Below are 14,914 nucleotides of genomic sequence, written 5' to 3'. Positions count from 1 at the left end.
AATCCCATGTCTCGACCTCCAGAACACTTCTGAGCCGCAGCTTTTGGGCACTTCATTCCTCAGCAACGGAGCCCGGCCAGCAGGAGTCCCTGTTGCATGTCTCAGGGAATCACGAAGGATTTAAAAGGGTTTTGCTAATCTCACGCATCGGACAATTTCTGCTCCCACCGCTCTGTTTTGCACTGTCTCTCCACCAAAGGTAATTGCAGCTTTAATACAATAGATCACGACGTTACACTGTCACTGATGCCAAATACAGTTTGCAAACGCTGCTGAGGGAAATCTGTGTAGAAATGCTGAAACTGGGAAATAAACTTTCAGTTCTCTGAATGAAATCTCTCTTAAGTCACAGGCTCATGCCTGGACCTTTAGTCCCAAAATAGTGAAGCAATAGAAATCTTTGCAAACAAGCTCGCTTTCCTCCTGACGTTGTTTGGCTTCTCCTTGAACTGCAGCAGTTCAGTTGTGGCACTGGGAAAATAATTTCTTGAAGTCTGGGGATTATAACAGCCTGAAAATATTTATACTGAACACATAGTCTGCTGCTTTTTTTTCTACGTGAGCAGTGCTGCAAGTGATTTTGGTGAAAATGAGAAGAAAGCTCTGCTATTGATCACCTACAAGGGTACGAACTGTAAGTCATTATTCACTTAATTCTTAAATAACTTCTCTTAAGAAAGCATAGCTTTGCACTAGTAAATGTCACTAAAAATTAGGCAGAATTATTTCCCATCCCTTTTTTAACTTCCATAGTATTTATTCCGGCATTTGCTGGTCAGTAGATGTCTAAGCAGGGTATTGGTGTTAAAAGAAGTATTTACATTTGTATTATTTCATTTAAAAAAATGGAAGGGGTTGCCTACTTTGAATCTAAAGGTAGTCATTAGTGCTTCTGTGCATATTCGCAGAGCAAAGTAACTGTCCCGGCCCTGCATTCTCATTAAGAATATTGAAAATTATTAGCCAGGGAAAAAACCTGAAAGAATAGAGAGAATAAACCATCTTCATGTACACTTTGAGACAATTACAGACTGAGTAATAAACTAATGTTTTGTACTGTGTTTAATATGCCTGTAACTAGAAATGTAAACTAGGAAAAGATTCAAGTACTCCACCTATTCTTACACCCATTAACCAATTACATATATTTCAACTCGTACAGAGTGATTATGATTTTTTGTGGTAAGAGAATGAAAGAATAATAACAACAACATGTGCATGCAATGTTTAAAGCTTCACAATACATGCAGTAGGTTACACAGCCAATACTCACCGTACAGTATTGTTAACATAGACACAGGCATGACAAGGAAACCCAGCAGCATATCAGCTATTGCAAGGGACATTAGAAAATAGTTAGTGGCATTCTGTAGTTTTTTCTCCAGTGACACAGCCATGATGACAAGAATATTTCCAGCAATGGTTAAAACAATCACTATCACTGTCAGCAGAGCTGGCCAGTTTTTCTGTGAAAGCTGAAACAGGGACGAGTAGCACGTTGGGCTCATGTTTCTTTCACAGGAAAGATTGGTCAGGTTTTCAGAGTCCGCAGTGAAGTTAAAGAGATGTGATATATTAATCTCTCCAGCTCCATAAACATTTCTGTAGAGTCTCCTCTCATGATTTATTTGTATTAAGGAGTTTGCAGTTGGGTTCACAGAGCTCTCTTCATCACAAAGAATATCCATTGCTAAGTCCAAAACCGGTGAGATAAATACTGAAAAATAGGAAATTATCGCCCTTTGTCACCATCAGGCTTTATATTCCTCAGCTGTCTATGCCAGAAGTTGAGGGAGCACAATCTTTGTCGACTGTATTTTTGCCACTAGCGTGTTGTAGAAAAATATACCAGAATTACTCCGAATGCTGAAATGTTTTGTTTTCAGTTCCATAGGATGTCCAGTGTTGGCATACATTGAAAAATCCAGCTGAAAAGCAAAATCAAACTGTAGGATAGACTTGAGGCTTCAGGGAGGAAAAATGTTGGAGAAATAAAAGAGAAAAAACTTTTGCAACCACTAGGACTCCCCTCTGGAGCGACATCTTATTGCTATTGGTAACTGTAATCACACAATTTTAAACACAGCAGTATTAAAATAGCTTGCCGTACAAAACAGCAGAGCTCTCGCTTCCCTATTAAGAAAGTTGATTAAAAATTCCATCCAGCATCTTTCTCTTGAAATAATTAGATATGCTCTTATTTATAGTTCATCTTTCATACTATGGCTCATAGTCTCTGGCTTCTGTTGTATTTCAGTATCATTTTCAGCTCCTTATCAGAGACTACACATTCTGCTCCATGCTGAGTTTCGTAGCTAATTGTACCTTTTGGCCCAGCCTGGCTTCAGATTGGAAATTAAACAACTAGATACTATGATAAAAAAAGACAGTTTAAGGAAGACTTACATTGTACTTCAGAGCCCACTCTCAAACTGCCATTAGGTGCACTTTGTACCCTGATTTACCATGTTCTTCAGCGCGTTTAGCCAGTTTTGTGTCCTTTTTTCTTCATCCTCCTCCAAAATGGTGGTATTTGGAATAGTTTTTTGACTTCTAAACTGCACACTTGAGTGAAGTCAGCTCCTGCGCTGCGAGGCTTGCCCTTTCCTTCTGAGAGATAGGCTGCTTGCCGACTCTTTCCTTGTGCATTTCCCCGCCCCAGGGCAAGCTATATTTAAAGTAATAATAATATCAGAGCCCTTCTTGAAGTGACACAAAAGAAAGCAGGCACACACACACACATGAAAAAGCAGCCTGCACGGAGGAATCACTGATTTCGACAGGAATGGAATTTCTTGCTGGCTGCCTTGTTCGGTTTGTCAGACCTCCCACTATCTGGATGTCATAAACTGCAAGGTAGCGACAGCAGAGGAGGGCAGGGGAGGGCAGACCAAAGAAGGTCTTCTTGGTAAACCAGCAGCTTTTGCAGCGTGTATTTCAGAGGTGCTCTGCTTGGGTGCTTTTGCAGTGCTCGCTTTCCATTTGCAGAGGATGGCTGGCAAACACAGCTGCGTGCAATTACAGTGTTTTACAGGATGCAGGCTTAAAAGAGACAAAATCTAAGGCTCGAGATGGTAGATACTAGTGAAAAATATCAGTGTGAAGCTTATTCCATGTAGAGGGCAAATTATGCCAGCCCTAAAGGAAGGACTAATATTCAGTCCCTTTCAGTTTTAACTCCAGGTCTGTGCTGACACGTTAATCAAATTGGCAATAGATATTTTCTAAAAAATTGAAGTCACTCTGATCTCATGCTCATTTGTGAGGAGGTGGATGTAACAATTAACCCCAGCAGCCTGTCCCAAGCAAGTGTCCCAAATGAAGCAGTTCAGTAAAGCAAAACGATATCCAGCAGAGGGAGAAATGAAACAGCCTTCCACTGTTTCTGCCTTGTACTTCTGCTGTCAGGACACGGATGAAGAAGTAGCCAACTCTTCAATTTGCCACCTATCACAAAACCTAGTCCCAGACTTTCTGAGACTTATGGTTGTCAAAATTTCAGCTGAGTGGTTCCGCTGCTCCTCTGCCCGTCCTGAAATGTATTGCAGATTTCCCTCATGTTTGTTTAGCCTGAAGAAGAGAAGGCTGAGAGAGGATCCTATAAATGCTTATAAATATCTTAAGGGTGGGTGTCAAGAGGACGGGGCCAGACTCTTTTCAGTGGTGCCCAGCGACAGGACAAGGGGCAATGGGCACAAACTGAAGCACAGGAAGTACCAGATGAACATGAGGAAGAAATTCTCCCCTCTGAGGGTGACGGAGCACTGGAAAAGGTTGCCCAGAGAAGTTGTGGAGTCTCCTTCTCTAGAGATATTCAAGACCCGCCTGGACGCAGTCCTGTGCAGCCTGCTTTAGGTGACCCTGCTTCAGCAGGGGTGTTGGACTAGATGATCCCCAGAGGTCCTTTCCAACCCCTGCCATTCTGTGATTCTGTGAACAGCTTTATACAGGATGCTCAGGCAGTTTGCAGTGAGAGCTCAGAGAGGTGCAAGTGTCACCGGGCACCGGTGGGTCCCGGTGCACCCACAGGCCTACGGGAGCTGCAATGTGCTCCTGTAGCTCAGCTCTACGTGCAGCACCACTAACCCCACTGCAGATCCCAGGGGGCTGCAAACATGTGGAGGGTTACTGCAGCTCAGCTGACACATGCTGATCTCTTCAGGGGTCAAATTGTGAAAATGAGTCACAGAGCACATGCCAAAGCCCATACAGGTCATTGAGGCACTGTTACAGAAAACCTTTTGCAGTAAAGTTCCTTTGGAGCTGGTTTTGCTCCCAGCTGAGCCCAGACCAACAGCTGTCACAATAGGATGGAGCAGCCAGGCAGTAGCTCCTATTGATGCCCACATAGGAGTTGGAAATGAGTCATCCCAGCACTTAGATTTCACAATCCCATAGGTGAGGCCAGAAGTTTGTCAGGCAACACAAGCTGCTAAAAAGGCTGATAATACTGAGTTTAGCAAGAAATATTTCACCCTTAGCAGTCTCATCCAAGATCCAGAAGAGGTCATTTCCCTCTCTTCTTTAACACGGCAACCAAATGGGTTACCGTGTTCACCAAGTGAATTCAGTATCCATGCTCCAGAGGGTTTGGCAGCCATCCCCATGAAGATGCCCTCGACGTGAGAGGACAGTTGTGCTCCACCTCTGTTGAATGTAGCTACTGTGCAAAACAAAGCACAAGACCCTTTGACTAGGGCCACATAAAATACGCTGTGAGAAATCCAGGGGTCCTCTTACTTTCTTAGGTGGCTCCTTCTGGGCTGTAATGAGTCTTTAATGTAAGTCATGGGTGGGAGGTACTTTTTTGCAGGTGAACACCCAAACTGTGGGTCAGAGGCTGGTGCTGCCAGCAAAGACCAGTTCCATGAGGCAGAGCTGTTTACCTTTCTTCTACTCCAAGGATGGGATGGAGGTTTGGGACCTGATCTTCCACTTTGCTATGTGAATACACTAAGAAATAATCTGTGTGTAAAAGGCTTGTGAATCCTCATTTCACATCTGCAGCTCCCTGTAGGCCTGAAGCAGATGCCTAAAGGGTAGAGAGAGGCAGAACATTGTCTGTCACCTTCCTGTTCCTCACGGAGTATCTTCATCTTCCCTTCACTGCAGTGACCTGACTTTCACTCAGCTGCTTCATCCTTCCTCTGCCCCAATGACTCATTAAAAACTGTGGCTCTACTCTGGACATCAGGAATGTAAAAGGTAGGTGCAAACATGTTGAGGGTTGCCTTGCCTAAGACCTTTGCAGCTGCAGTCATAAGCTTTTCAGGTAGTCACTGCACCATTTCCTTTGGTCTAGCTGCAGACACATCACTTTAAGGACTGAGTGCCTTGTGAACACTACTCTGTCTGCCCCCCTGAAAACTATTTGACGAAAAGTATCCAATGTTCCTGTGCTGAATCTAGTAAAAGGAGGGTATCAGGGCTTCCACAAGTGCTTTCATCTCCTTGCAGAACTGAGCGTGCACCCTGCCTTGAAGGACAGTGAGGTAAAACTCCGAGATGATTTGTCATGTCTAAAGCCAGCCTTGACCATTGATTTTCCTAAAGGTGAGCAGCTCTGGAAAACTGCAGGTCCCATGGTCTTCCACTTTTAAATAGACAAGCTTGCACTCCGACAGCAGCAGAGCCTCAAACGCTATGACCTGCAGTCCCGGGCAGTGTGTCTGCATTAAAAGAGAAGACAGCTGCAGTCTCTCCCAGTCTATGTAAATTAAGTGAATTCTTTGCTTAAAATGGCGATAATGTGGTCTGCATTAGACATAAAGCATTCTTTAGAAACAGCTGGCACTGGAATAGTCTACATATTGCTTTTTAATTTCTAGAAGTCACCAATGTATCAGATTCATGAGAGCCGCTCCTCTGTTCACTAGCTCTGCTTGGAAATGTTGTAGGACATTAATCTGTCCTTGTGGGCAGGGTTTCTATGCTCGGCATGGTGCACATAACTGCTTCCTAGAAATGCTCCTTTTTAACAATTTAATCTGAAAGAGGAGAAGTAGAAAATGTAGTTTACATAACTCAAATCTGGTGTTCTCAGTTTTATTTCAGGTTTCAAAATCCCTGGTTTCCGAGTTTGCCATTGCACTCCTTGATGTTTTGAGTGGATTGTGTAATCAGCAAATGTATAAACTGCAGAGGTTAATCATTCGCTCTGACATCTAAAAGTGGGGCAAGTGGAATGTGGATAATTTGTGTCATGGTCAAGACTGCTACTGTTTGGTGTCTCTGTTTACATTTATCAGGGGCTGTTGCAGCAGTAAATGCTGTGGTGCCTCGAGGTGTGAATCAGAGCCTAGTTGTTACAAACCAGAAGAAATAACTAAACAGCGCTGCTCTCTTTGATGCACCTCTGCAGCTGAGCTTATTCTGGATCTCTCAAGCTTCTTGACCCATGCGGTTGCAGTGAGGTGAGAACAGGTTGACGTGACCTTTCCGAAATCCACACAGGAGCAGCCTTCCTCATCCTCACTGTCCACAGGTGATGATCGTGAGCAAGCTGAGTGATGCAGCACCAGTAGCCTGTGCCCTCCTATGGGCCATGGGTCCTGATGGCTGAAAACCTGTGGTAAGTAACTGGTGTGTGGTTGTGGGGGCCTCTGCTGTGAAAATGGCTGTCTGTATTGATCTGGTCTGGACTGCTTTTGAATGAGAACTGAATATTTGAAGTTGAGATTGAAGGTGAAGCTGAAATAACTCAGTTTAACTATAATTTCTAAGTGTAATATATATTAAGCAATCTGTAATAAGCAAATACATGACATATATATATGTGTATATATGTATAAAAAAACTGAAACTCTCTAAACATTCATGTCTATCCCACATGCAAATGCTAATTTTGATCTGTTCAGTCCCAGGTGAAGCTGTGGTTTATCTTGTACTTTTAAGAGCCTGATTGTCTTCTTCATCTATGAGTTTTGGAAAGGTGTGCTATATTCCTGGTGATTTGTAGAGCGTCCTCCTTTCTAACCACTTGTTATTCTTTCAGGATCTGCAAGTTCCTCCACATACTTACAGTCCCAACAAGGAGGTAAATGTGAGAGAGAACCCGGAGCACCTTAAGGCACAGCTTTCCCCTGCCTAAACTTGTGCACTGAGAATGGTATTGTTGCACTTGCAACCACATTTAGGTTGATGTGATTCCAGTGATTCCAGTGTGATTCCAGTGGAGCTCAATGGAATTGCTGTGGCATAAAACTAAAGTAGTGATTAGTTGGCTGGAAATTAGAGTTATTTTTTTTTTCTAGGATGTAATTTTGACTATTTAAACATTTGTTTTCCCATATCAGATTTTTTTTTCATGGGAGTAAAAGTTCTGGGGAACTTAAGTTTTGAAATATTGAAGCATTTTTTTTTTCAGTCTTGTTGATCCAAACATAACATTTCGGTATTGTTGAATTAAAAATGTTTTCTTTTGAGCCAGCGAACTGACTGAGATGCAAATTATCTTATTCCCTTATGCTCCTGGACAATTTATTTCCACCATAACAGCAGGCCCAGAGGCAGTTTCACGTTGAACTGAGTTGAAATAAAATATTCTTGTTCAGTTAAAAAATAAACTGAAACGTTTGATTTTGGTCAAGACAATGTAGTAAAGGAAATATTTTGTTCTGAATTTCCCAAAGGAAAACTGAATGCTTTGGGCAAAATTAATTTTTTCTTGCATAAAAAGTTGATTTTGTGGAATCTTAATTTCCCACTAGAGGCCACATTTCTGTGAAGTGTCCATTAAGCTTTTGTGCTGAAGCACTGAATCTCCTGTGATGCTTTAAGGAGGAACTCTGCAGCCTTATTTAAGGAAACCTCTCTAAATTCTATGATTTATTTTAGTAAAACCTGAAGGGACAGGTTCTTCTTCATGTCTTTCTCTCAGCTGTAAATATTAACTATTTATATATCTGACAATAGCTTTTATATCACCAGAGGCCTCTGCAGACTTTTGATTTACTAAAACACATTCGGCTTTAGATATTTTCATTTCAGCTCTGCTAGGAAGAAGCTGGCAGGTTGGCTTGTTCTGAGAATATTATGCTGTGTTCTGCTCATCTGAGTTACAAATTGGCCAGTTCCTCTGTAGGTAAAATTTTATTTCATCCAGACACACATCAGTGCAAGTCCCATGATGTAAAGCTCTATATTCCAGCATTAGTACCAGAATCTCTTCCTCTAATATTTTCCTCAATTTAAACTGACAAGCAGTAGTGAGCATTTTCCACTTGATTTGCTTCAGTCTACTGCTTAACGATGCACTGTCTCCTCTTGCTGCCCACAATTAACAGTGGTTATCATCCAAAGCCTTTATCACCTCAGCTGTTATCCAGTGAAATAACATCTTTTTAATGGGGTGATCAAAACCATACACCGTATTGCAAAGGTAACACTGTAGGAACTTTCTGCCAAGTCAGTATCATCTGTGGGGAGTCTTACATGCCTGTTAAAAGCTGTTTTATCCTTTAATCAGGTGCTAGACATTGAAGAAGAAGGTGGGTACACTTAATCATTCCTTCCTTTCCCTTCTTCCAATAACTTCCATGGCTTTGGAAAAGATGACAAAGTTTTAATTTTTTTCCTGTATTCACTGCTGATGCTTACCTGTAATATTAGATCCTGCAGTACTCAAATTAGACTTTTTTTCCCTCCCAAGGTCAGTACAATACTACAAAAGGAAAACAAAAGCTGTTTCAATTTTTTGTGTTCCAGGCACTGATTTTTCAGTATTTCCCTGGGCTTTTTTTTCTTCTGGTTTCTCTAGTAGTGTGTAAGCAGAAAAGCAAGAGTGAATCCATGAGGACCTTGTTGCATTTCTACTTGGACACTGATGAATGGAGAAGCATTTAAAAGAAAAAAAGAATCAATACTGAATCTGAAGAGGTGGGTCACCTCTGCTGGTTTAGCAGCTTTACGCAGTGGCAGGGAGTAACCCAAGTATGTTTGTACTTTCCGTCTCCCTAGAAGCTCATGGGTTCACCAATGTATGGCAGACAGTACCAGAGACCTGTGAAATAGGTGGGGACTTGCCAGACCAGCAGGAGTTCAGACTCCAAATAGTTTTTCTTTGCATACCTTTCCTGCTCTTTAAATCTCGCAGAACCAAACAGCTGCAGCCCTGAAGTGATGATCTTAAAAAAAGGAATATAGCTGCTATTTGTTACAGCTCTCCATTAAAACTGGCAGGTGACTGCTGTTGTGTTTTCCCTCTCTTGTTCCTGGGATAGCACATTTTCCAACTTGTTAAGTTACAGTATGTAATTTATAATCATCAAAGTGGAAAACATTATGCAGTGCATGAATTAGCATCAGTATGAATGTCTGTTGTTGAATGTGTGCTATATTTATAGAAATAAGCAGTTATTCCTCCTTGGCAAACCTAAGATTTTTGCTATCAAGTTTTGTTTAACTATATTTGCCTGATTAGAACAGCTTTAATGGATGCATGCAAGAGTTCTGTAAAGGACAGTCCCCAATAAGGTCTAATACTGTGTGAAATCAGGCAAAATAGTTGTTTTCTTGCGAAAGTAGTCCAGCATTAAATCAGGGTTGTTTGGGCAGCATGGAATGGCAAGAAGTTGCAAACTTGTAACAGAGATGCACTGGCTGATTGGGTCCTTAAATATTAGTCATGAGATTGTGACCATGGTTTGTCAATCGTGTTAGCACTGTAGTCTAGTATCCAGTCTGCCTGTTTAAGATATCTATCTAGCTAAATTGTAGGTGCATAAAAAAACAGTTGCCTTAATGGAAAGGCAATTGGGTTTCTCTGTTGAGAGTCAATGGAAAAGCTTCTGTTGATTCTGTCTCAGTAAATTTAGGGGCACTCATTCGCTGGACTGCTGTGCTAGATCACAACCTTCAATCATTTCATGTAAGATGGCGATTCACATATCGAGCTACAAGTTGTATCGTCATAGCATCTTGTTCTTAAGACCGTGACAGCTGAGACAGATCTGCAAAATATATTGAAAGAACTATGTTAATGCCAGGTATGCAAATAGTTTTTTACATCTAGATGCAGCACTGGCTGAACTAGTTGATTCAGCTCAACTGACTGTACTGAGACTTTGCTGTTTGCTTCCAGTGTTTTAAATGCCGTATTTCCTGCAGACTACTTTTTACCATAATTTAAGGTGTTGCAGAGGAAATGTAGCATCCTTTTGGCTTAGTGGTGCAACTAGTTACCAGCTTCGTTTTTAGACTCAGTTTGTGAACAGGTACTCTCTACAGAACCTGTAAAATTCTGCTGTGAAGGTCCTGGACAGATCACAAAGACTTACAACTTGATTTGTGAAAGAAGCTGTTATTATTTAACTAGCTTAATAGCCACTGCTTTATCTCTAGTTCCTGAATAGCACTGGAATCTTAATGTTTTTCTTTAGAACACTTAAGGCAATCAAAACTATTTATTTAAAGCACTGAATCACTTCAGGAAACAAGTGGAATGCTACTGAAAGCTAAAATATTTTTCCAGCAGGGTTTGATATCTCTGTAAACATTTTGGCTTTAATTTTCTTCCTACTCATTTTTGAGTCCACCAAGAATCCAAATATCAAGTTTTCTATCAATTTCCACCAGGTATGCAGGTATGGTAAGTTGGAGTTCAAATGGAGAACCTGATCAGTGTATGTAGTGTAATTTATACCCTCCCACACTCTAGCATATGGCTGAACACCACTGTGTTGTGGAGTCCAGTAAAAGACTGACTGCTCGTGCTATAGTCTTTTAAGAAAATCCACACTCACTGGGCATCTGTGTATCTTACACTCTGGTATTGTACAAACATGGGCTACAACTGAGCATCAGAGCCACGCAGGGCAGACATGGGAATCCCTGAGGGCACCTTTGATCTGAATGTTAGATTAGCTTTATGGAAAGATCTATTTTAAATGAACTGAGCCTGACTTCTCTCTTGTACTGGAATATGCCTTCTTAATGATGCTTCCTTGAAAGCTGTTGATGAGAGGCAGGAATGAGGGAATGGTCATTACCATTAAGAGTATTAAAGTGTTGAATGGTAGAAGTTATTGCCTTTCTTCCAACCACAAGTTGTTATAATGTCTATTAATACAATATAGGGCACTGCAGCTTTCTGTGGTACATACAGAGTCACTGAACTAATGCATAGATCACCACCTTGCACACAGATAAATCCCAGCCAGCTGCTGGTCTGCTCTGGTCATCTGTGAGAATGTCCAGAGAGACACGCTGGCATGACTCACTGCAAGGAAGATGTATGTGGGTGTAAAGGTGTCCCAGGGCTGGGCAGATCAGAATACTTCCCACAGCATACATATCCCTCATGAGGATGACTGCTAGCATATTATCTAACCTTGGCAGCTGTCTTGTGCATGTCCTTGTGAGACACCATCAAGGAAAACCTTCATGAAGATTGCCAGTGCTACATCGGCAAGGGCAGGGAGGACGCATGAGCTCCCTTGGGCTGCCCACGGGATGGATGGGAGGCATCCAGGAGAGCCCTCCGGGCTGACAGCATTCCCTGGGATGTGCTGGCAGGTACAGGGTGGTGATAGCCCCAGTGCTCCAGTGACGAACTGGGCCCTGTACCACAGCTGTCACATGGTGAGCCGGGGCATGGGCGAAAAGGATGGCATGTTTAATGCAGATGTGAAAGAAGATGTTCAGGGTGATCAGGAGGAGAGATACCAGGAGCAGGGGTGGCTGTAAAGTGGCAAAACCTGCAGGACAGAAAGTGCGGGGTGTATAGGAGGATGGAAAAGGATTTGATGTTTGGTGGGTGAAGGGAATAAGAGGGAGGGAAGGAAGATCTATCTATCTATCAGTCATGGTATGCATATTCATAACAGTCAGATATCAGGTATGCAGTCAGACACGTCTTTGACAAAAACTCCCTTCCATCTCCTGTGATGATCTTCTAGATTCATTATAAGCCCAGGAATGACCCTTTCTCATATCCATGGTTTGAAATTTGCCACTTCAAATGCAAAAACTCACAGAGTGAAAAAAACCCAAGTTTATATCTCTGTCCAGAAGAATCTTTAGGGTCCTGGAAGGCTCTCTTTAAACTTTTAATCCTTTCTTGGCTTTTATACACTGTCAAGTCTTATTCTAATGCACTTCTTATCATTCTGTATTTCTTGGACTAGTTTATCTCTGTGTGTTTGTCAGGCATGCTGTAGAAAGAAAAACTTCTCCAAGTAACTTAGACCCATGTTCCTGTTTGGACTAAGAGAAGGAGAGCTTGGCACAGGAGTGCAGTATCTTTCAAACCACTGGTAAATTGATGTAAATGGAAAAATCTCCTGTTTTCACTGCAGCATGTTTCCAGGTGTGGGAGGGAAACAGCTTATCTGAGCCAGGTTCTGCAGTGGGACGGAAGCTGGTCACAGGGATCGTCTTACCTCATTTCCCAAGGTGCTGTGCCGGTATGCTTTCCTGTCTGAGACTGACTTCTAATACCTCTGACACTAGAAATCCAGTGACAAACAGAGAGAAAATAGCAGAGAACTTGCCTTTGTACAGGAGAGCTTGGAATGGATGGGTGAGCTTTCAGTAGAAACTATGTGTAGGCAATAAGTCATGATTAGTTGCACAGGTTAGACTGTAGAGCAAATTCAGAATATGGATTCATGATCTTTTGTTTACAGAGGAAGGCTACTGGTGCTAGTGTAAGTCCCACCATGGACTGCTTGGCAGAGGTTAGAGGCTGCGTGTTTATGTGTGTCTGGTTTTATTTATAGGGAGCTTTTGGATTGCACAATCCACGGGAGAAAAGGCAGTGGGAAAAGTGCATCTCCTTTCCTGGTTGCCTTAACTTGTAGGAAGAGTTATTATGAACACAACTCATTTATCAGCAATGTATTGTTTATTACAATGAGAAGTTGTGTGTACGGCAGTTTGGAAGCGAGAAGGACAGAAGAGCCTACAGCATGTTGACTTTGGAGAGACACCGCTCCCATAAGGACATTGTTTCTGCCATTTGTGCCTTACACCTTGTCCCCGAGAAACACACCAGGAGGGGAACAGAAATCAAACTGTTCTGTGGTGCTGGAAAATTTCAAGGCTACAAGACATACCTGGCTCATGAAGAATGAATACATCACACAGGAGAACTGCAAGCATTGCACCGAATTGCTTCTTTGATGCTCCGTGTGTAGTGTTTAATCTAATGCGTGGCATTAAAATGCAAGATTCAAGCCAGAAGTTTGCCTCTGAAATTAAATTGTGCATCCACCCAAATGCCTCACAGGAGATTATCGTTGTAACCCCTGGACCCTGCCAGACTGGCGGAGTTGGAGTCCTGAGTCAAGGGCTGCTCAATGAATACCTTTTTCCTGTAAATACATGCTTAAATATCAGGGCATCTGGTTTGAATTATCCTGTGCTGGTGACAGGTGAACAAATTAAATGGCATGATCCAAGACATATAAAAGGACACTTTGTAAAAGCAAGAAGTTCTTTCTCCTAATAGTGAATTCTCTGAAACCAAGAGTGTTCCTGCTAATGTAAACTGAATGGAGAATCAGGCTTCCCCCAAAATGTAAGGTGGGGAATGTGGGGCAGAAGTTCTTGCATCAAAGCGCATGAACTCTCTTAGTGACTCTAAGTGGCACTCTGCAAAGTGCTTTCTGGCATGGGGATACATACTTACTGAGACTTGTAGGTGGTTCTCCCAAATAAACATCTCAGTGCTACCCATCTCACTTGCCCAGACTATGGAAGATTGATTATTATAGAGAGTCATAGAACCTCGAAATTGGCCTGGTGCTTTAGACAGGCCATCCCAGGAGGCCCTGAGCTTCAGGAACATGCAAACAAGAAGCTGGAGAATGGTGCATCCCTCCTGCCTGCAGCTGTCTGGGACGGGGCTCCTCATTTCCCCATCCTACTGCTGCTGTTTAGATATGTTGCTCCAAGTTCCCATAACATCCCTCGCATCCATGTGTGCTGGCAAGTGAGAACAGTTAGTTCTGTAATGTCCGAACCAACTACCAAATTACCACCTGAAGTTTGCTTTCTGCGTCCCCCCTCCCAGCTTCTGGGATGAGCTACTGCTCTGGGTTCACATACACTGTGTAGCCACTGACTTTTAAAGATAAGCAGCTTAGTGCTTGCACCCTGTGTCTCTGCCTTACACACGCTCCCTAGTGAAGAACAGGAATGAGCCATTAGATTCAAAATCTGAAAATCAGAAATGCTCTGGTTTGTATCATCAGCTGGAGAAAAATCCCATCACTACACTGTTACTGCAGCTTCCACCTTATTTGCGCCTGCAGCTCAAATGCATTAAACTTAATTACATGGTAACACCACTCCAAGACAGATTTACCATATAGGGATAGGAAAAGCTTTTAAAAAAGCACTTCTTCATCAATAATTGAAGTGGTGCTTACGCTGGCAACAGAGGAGAGCAATGTGATGCCAGCCTGTGGGACACAGTACAAAGAAGCAATCTTAACTGTTTTAATAAACACATACAAATCTGGAGTTTGTGGTCATTTAATCCAGAACATGGAGTCAACAGATGTAAAAGCCCAGCAGGTCATCTGTTGCGTGTCCCTGGCAGTGGAGGGCTGCTGCAAGTGGTGTGCTTCTGTTGAATCAGTCTGGTTCTCCACACCCCAAGCAATGGGAATCCCACTTCCTAGAATATCTTCCTATGTAAAGACTTTTTGTTGCCCCCACCCCTCACCCCCGCAATGGGCAGCTAAAATCCACCTTGTGATTTCATCCGCCATTCCTGATTGCATCCCTTCTGCTGAAGGAGGTAACTCCCCTTGGTGTTCAGATCCTTCAAATATTGATAAGAAAATCGCTGTGCCCCCTTTTCCTTTGCAGATGTGTTTAAGCCCAGTTCTGTGCATAGGTAGCCTGTTAAATCTTTCTTCCTGCAGCCCCCGCATCCTTTTTCCTGCTCTGCTTTTACAATTTCTCA

The 14,914-nt window shown here is 42.5% G+C and overlaps 1 protein-coding gene and 1 long non-coding RNA gene across 7 annotated transcripts in view; one reads left to right on the top strand and one right to left on the bottom strand.

Moving 5' to 3' along the window:
• HTR2A (5-hydroxytryptamine receptor 2A) overlaps positions 1–2,023 on the bottom strand; it is a 29,641-nt gene extending 27,618 nt beyond the window's left edge. Inside the window, exon 1 of the mRNA XM_009942794.2 lies at positions 1,274–2,023. Coding sequence (XP_009941096.1) covers positions 1,274–1,688 — 415 coding nt within the window. The 5' untranslated portion in view covers positions 1,689–2,023. The remainder of the gene's footprint in view (positions 1–1,273) is intronic.
• Positions 290–14,422, top strand: LOC142361470 (uncharacterized). Of its 6 annotated transcripts, none has more exons than XR_012764114.1 (5): positions 290–634; positions 5,008–5,205; positions 5,458–6,413; positions 6,485–8,877; positions 12,720–14,422. It is a non-coding gene; the product is annotated as an uncharacterized LOC142361470 (long non-coding RNA). The 6 variants fall into 6 exon arrangements; XR_012764118.1 differs by having other exon boundaries at positions 5,458–6,571; positions 6,995–8,877; XR_012764116.1 differs by having other exon boundaries at positions 290–625; positions 5,113–5,205; positions 5,458–8,877.
• The last annotated feature ends 492 nt before the right edge of the window (positions 14,423–14,914 follow it).

Source organism: Opisthocomus hoazin, chromosome 1 (assembly GCF_030867145.1).
Source record: "Opisthocomus hoazin isolate bOpiHoa1 chromosome 1, bOpiHoa1.hap1, whole genome shotgun sequence".
In the NCBI taxonomy this organism is placed as follows: Eukaryota; Metazoa; Chordata; class Aves; order Opisthocomiformes; family Opisthocomidae; genus Opisthocomus; species Opisthocomus hoazin.
Note: the sequence above shows the minus strand (reverse complement) of the source record. Positions and strands in the feature narration are given on the sequence as shown.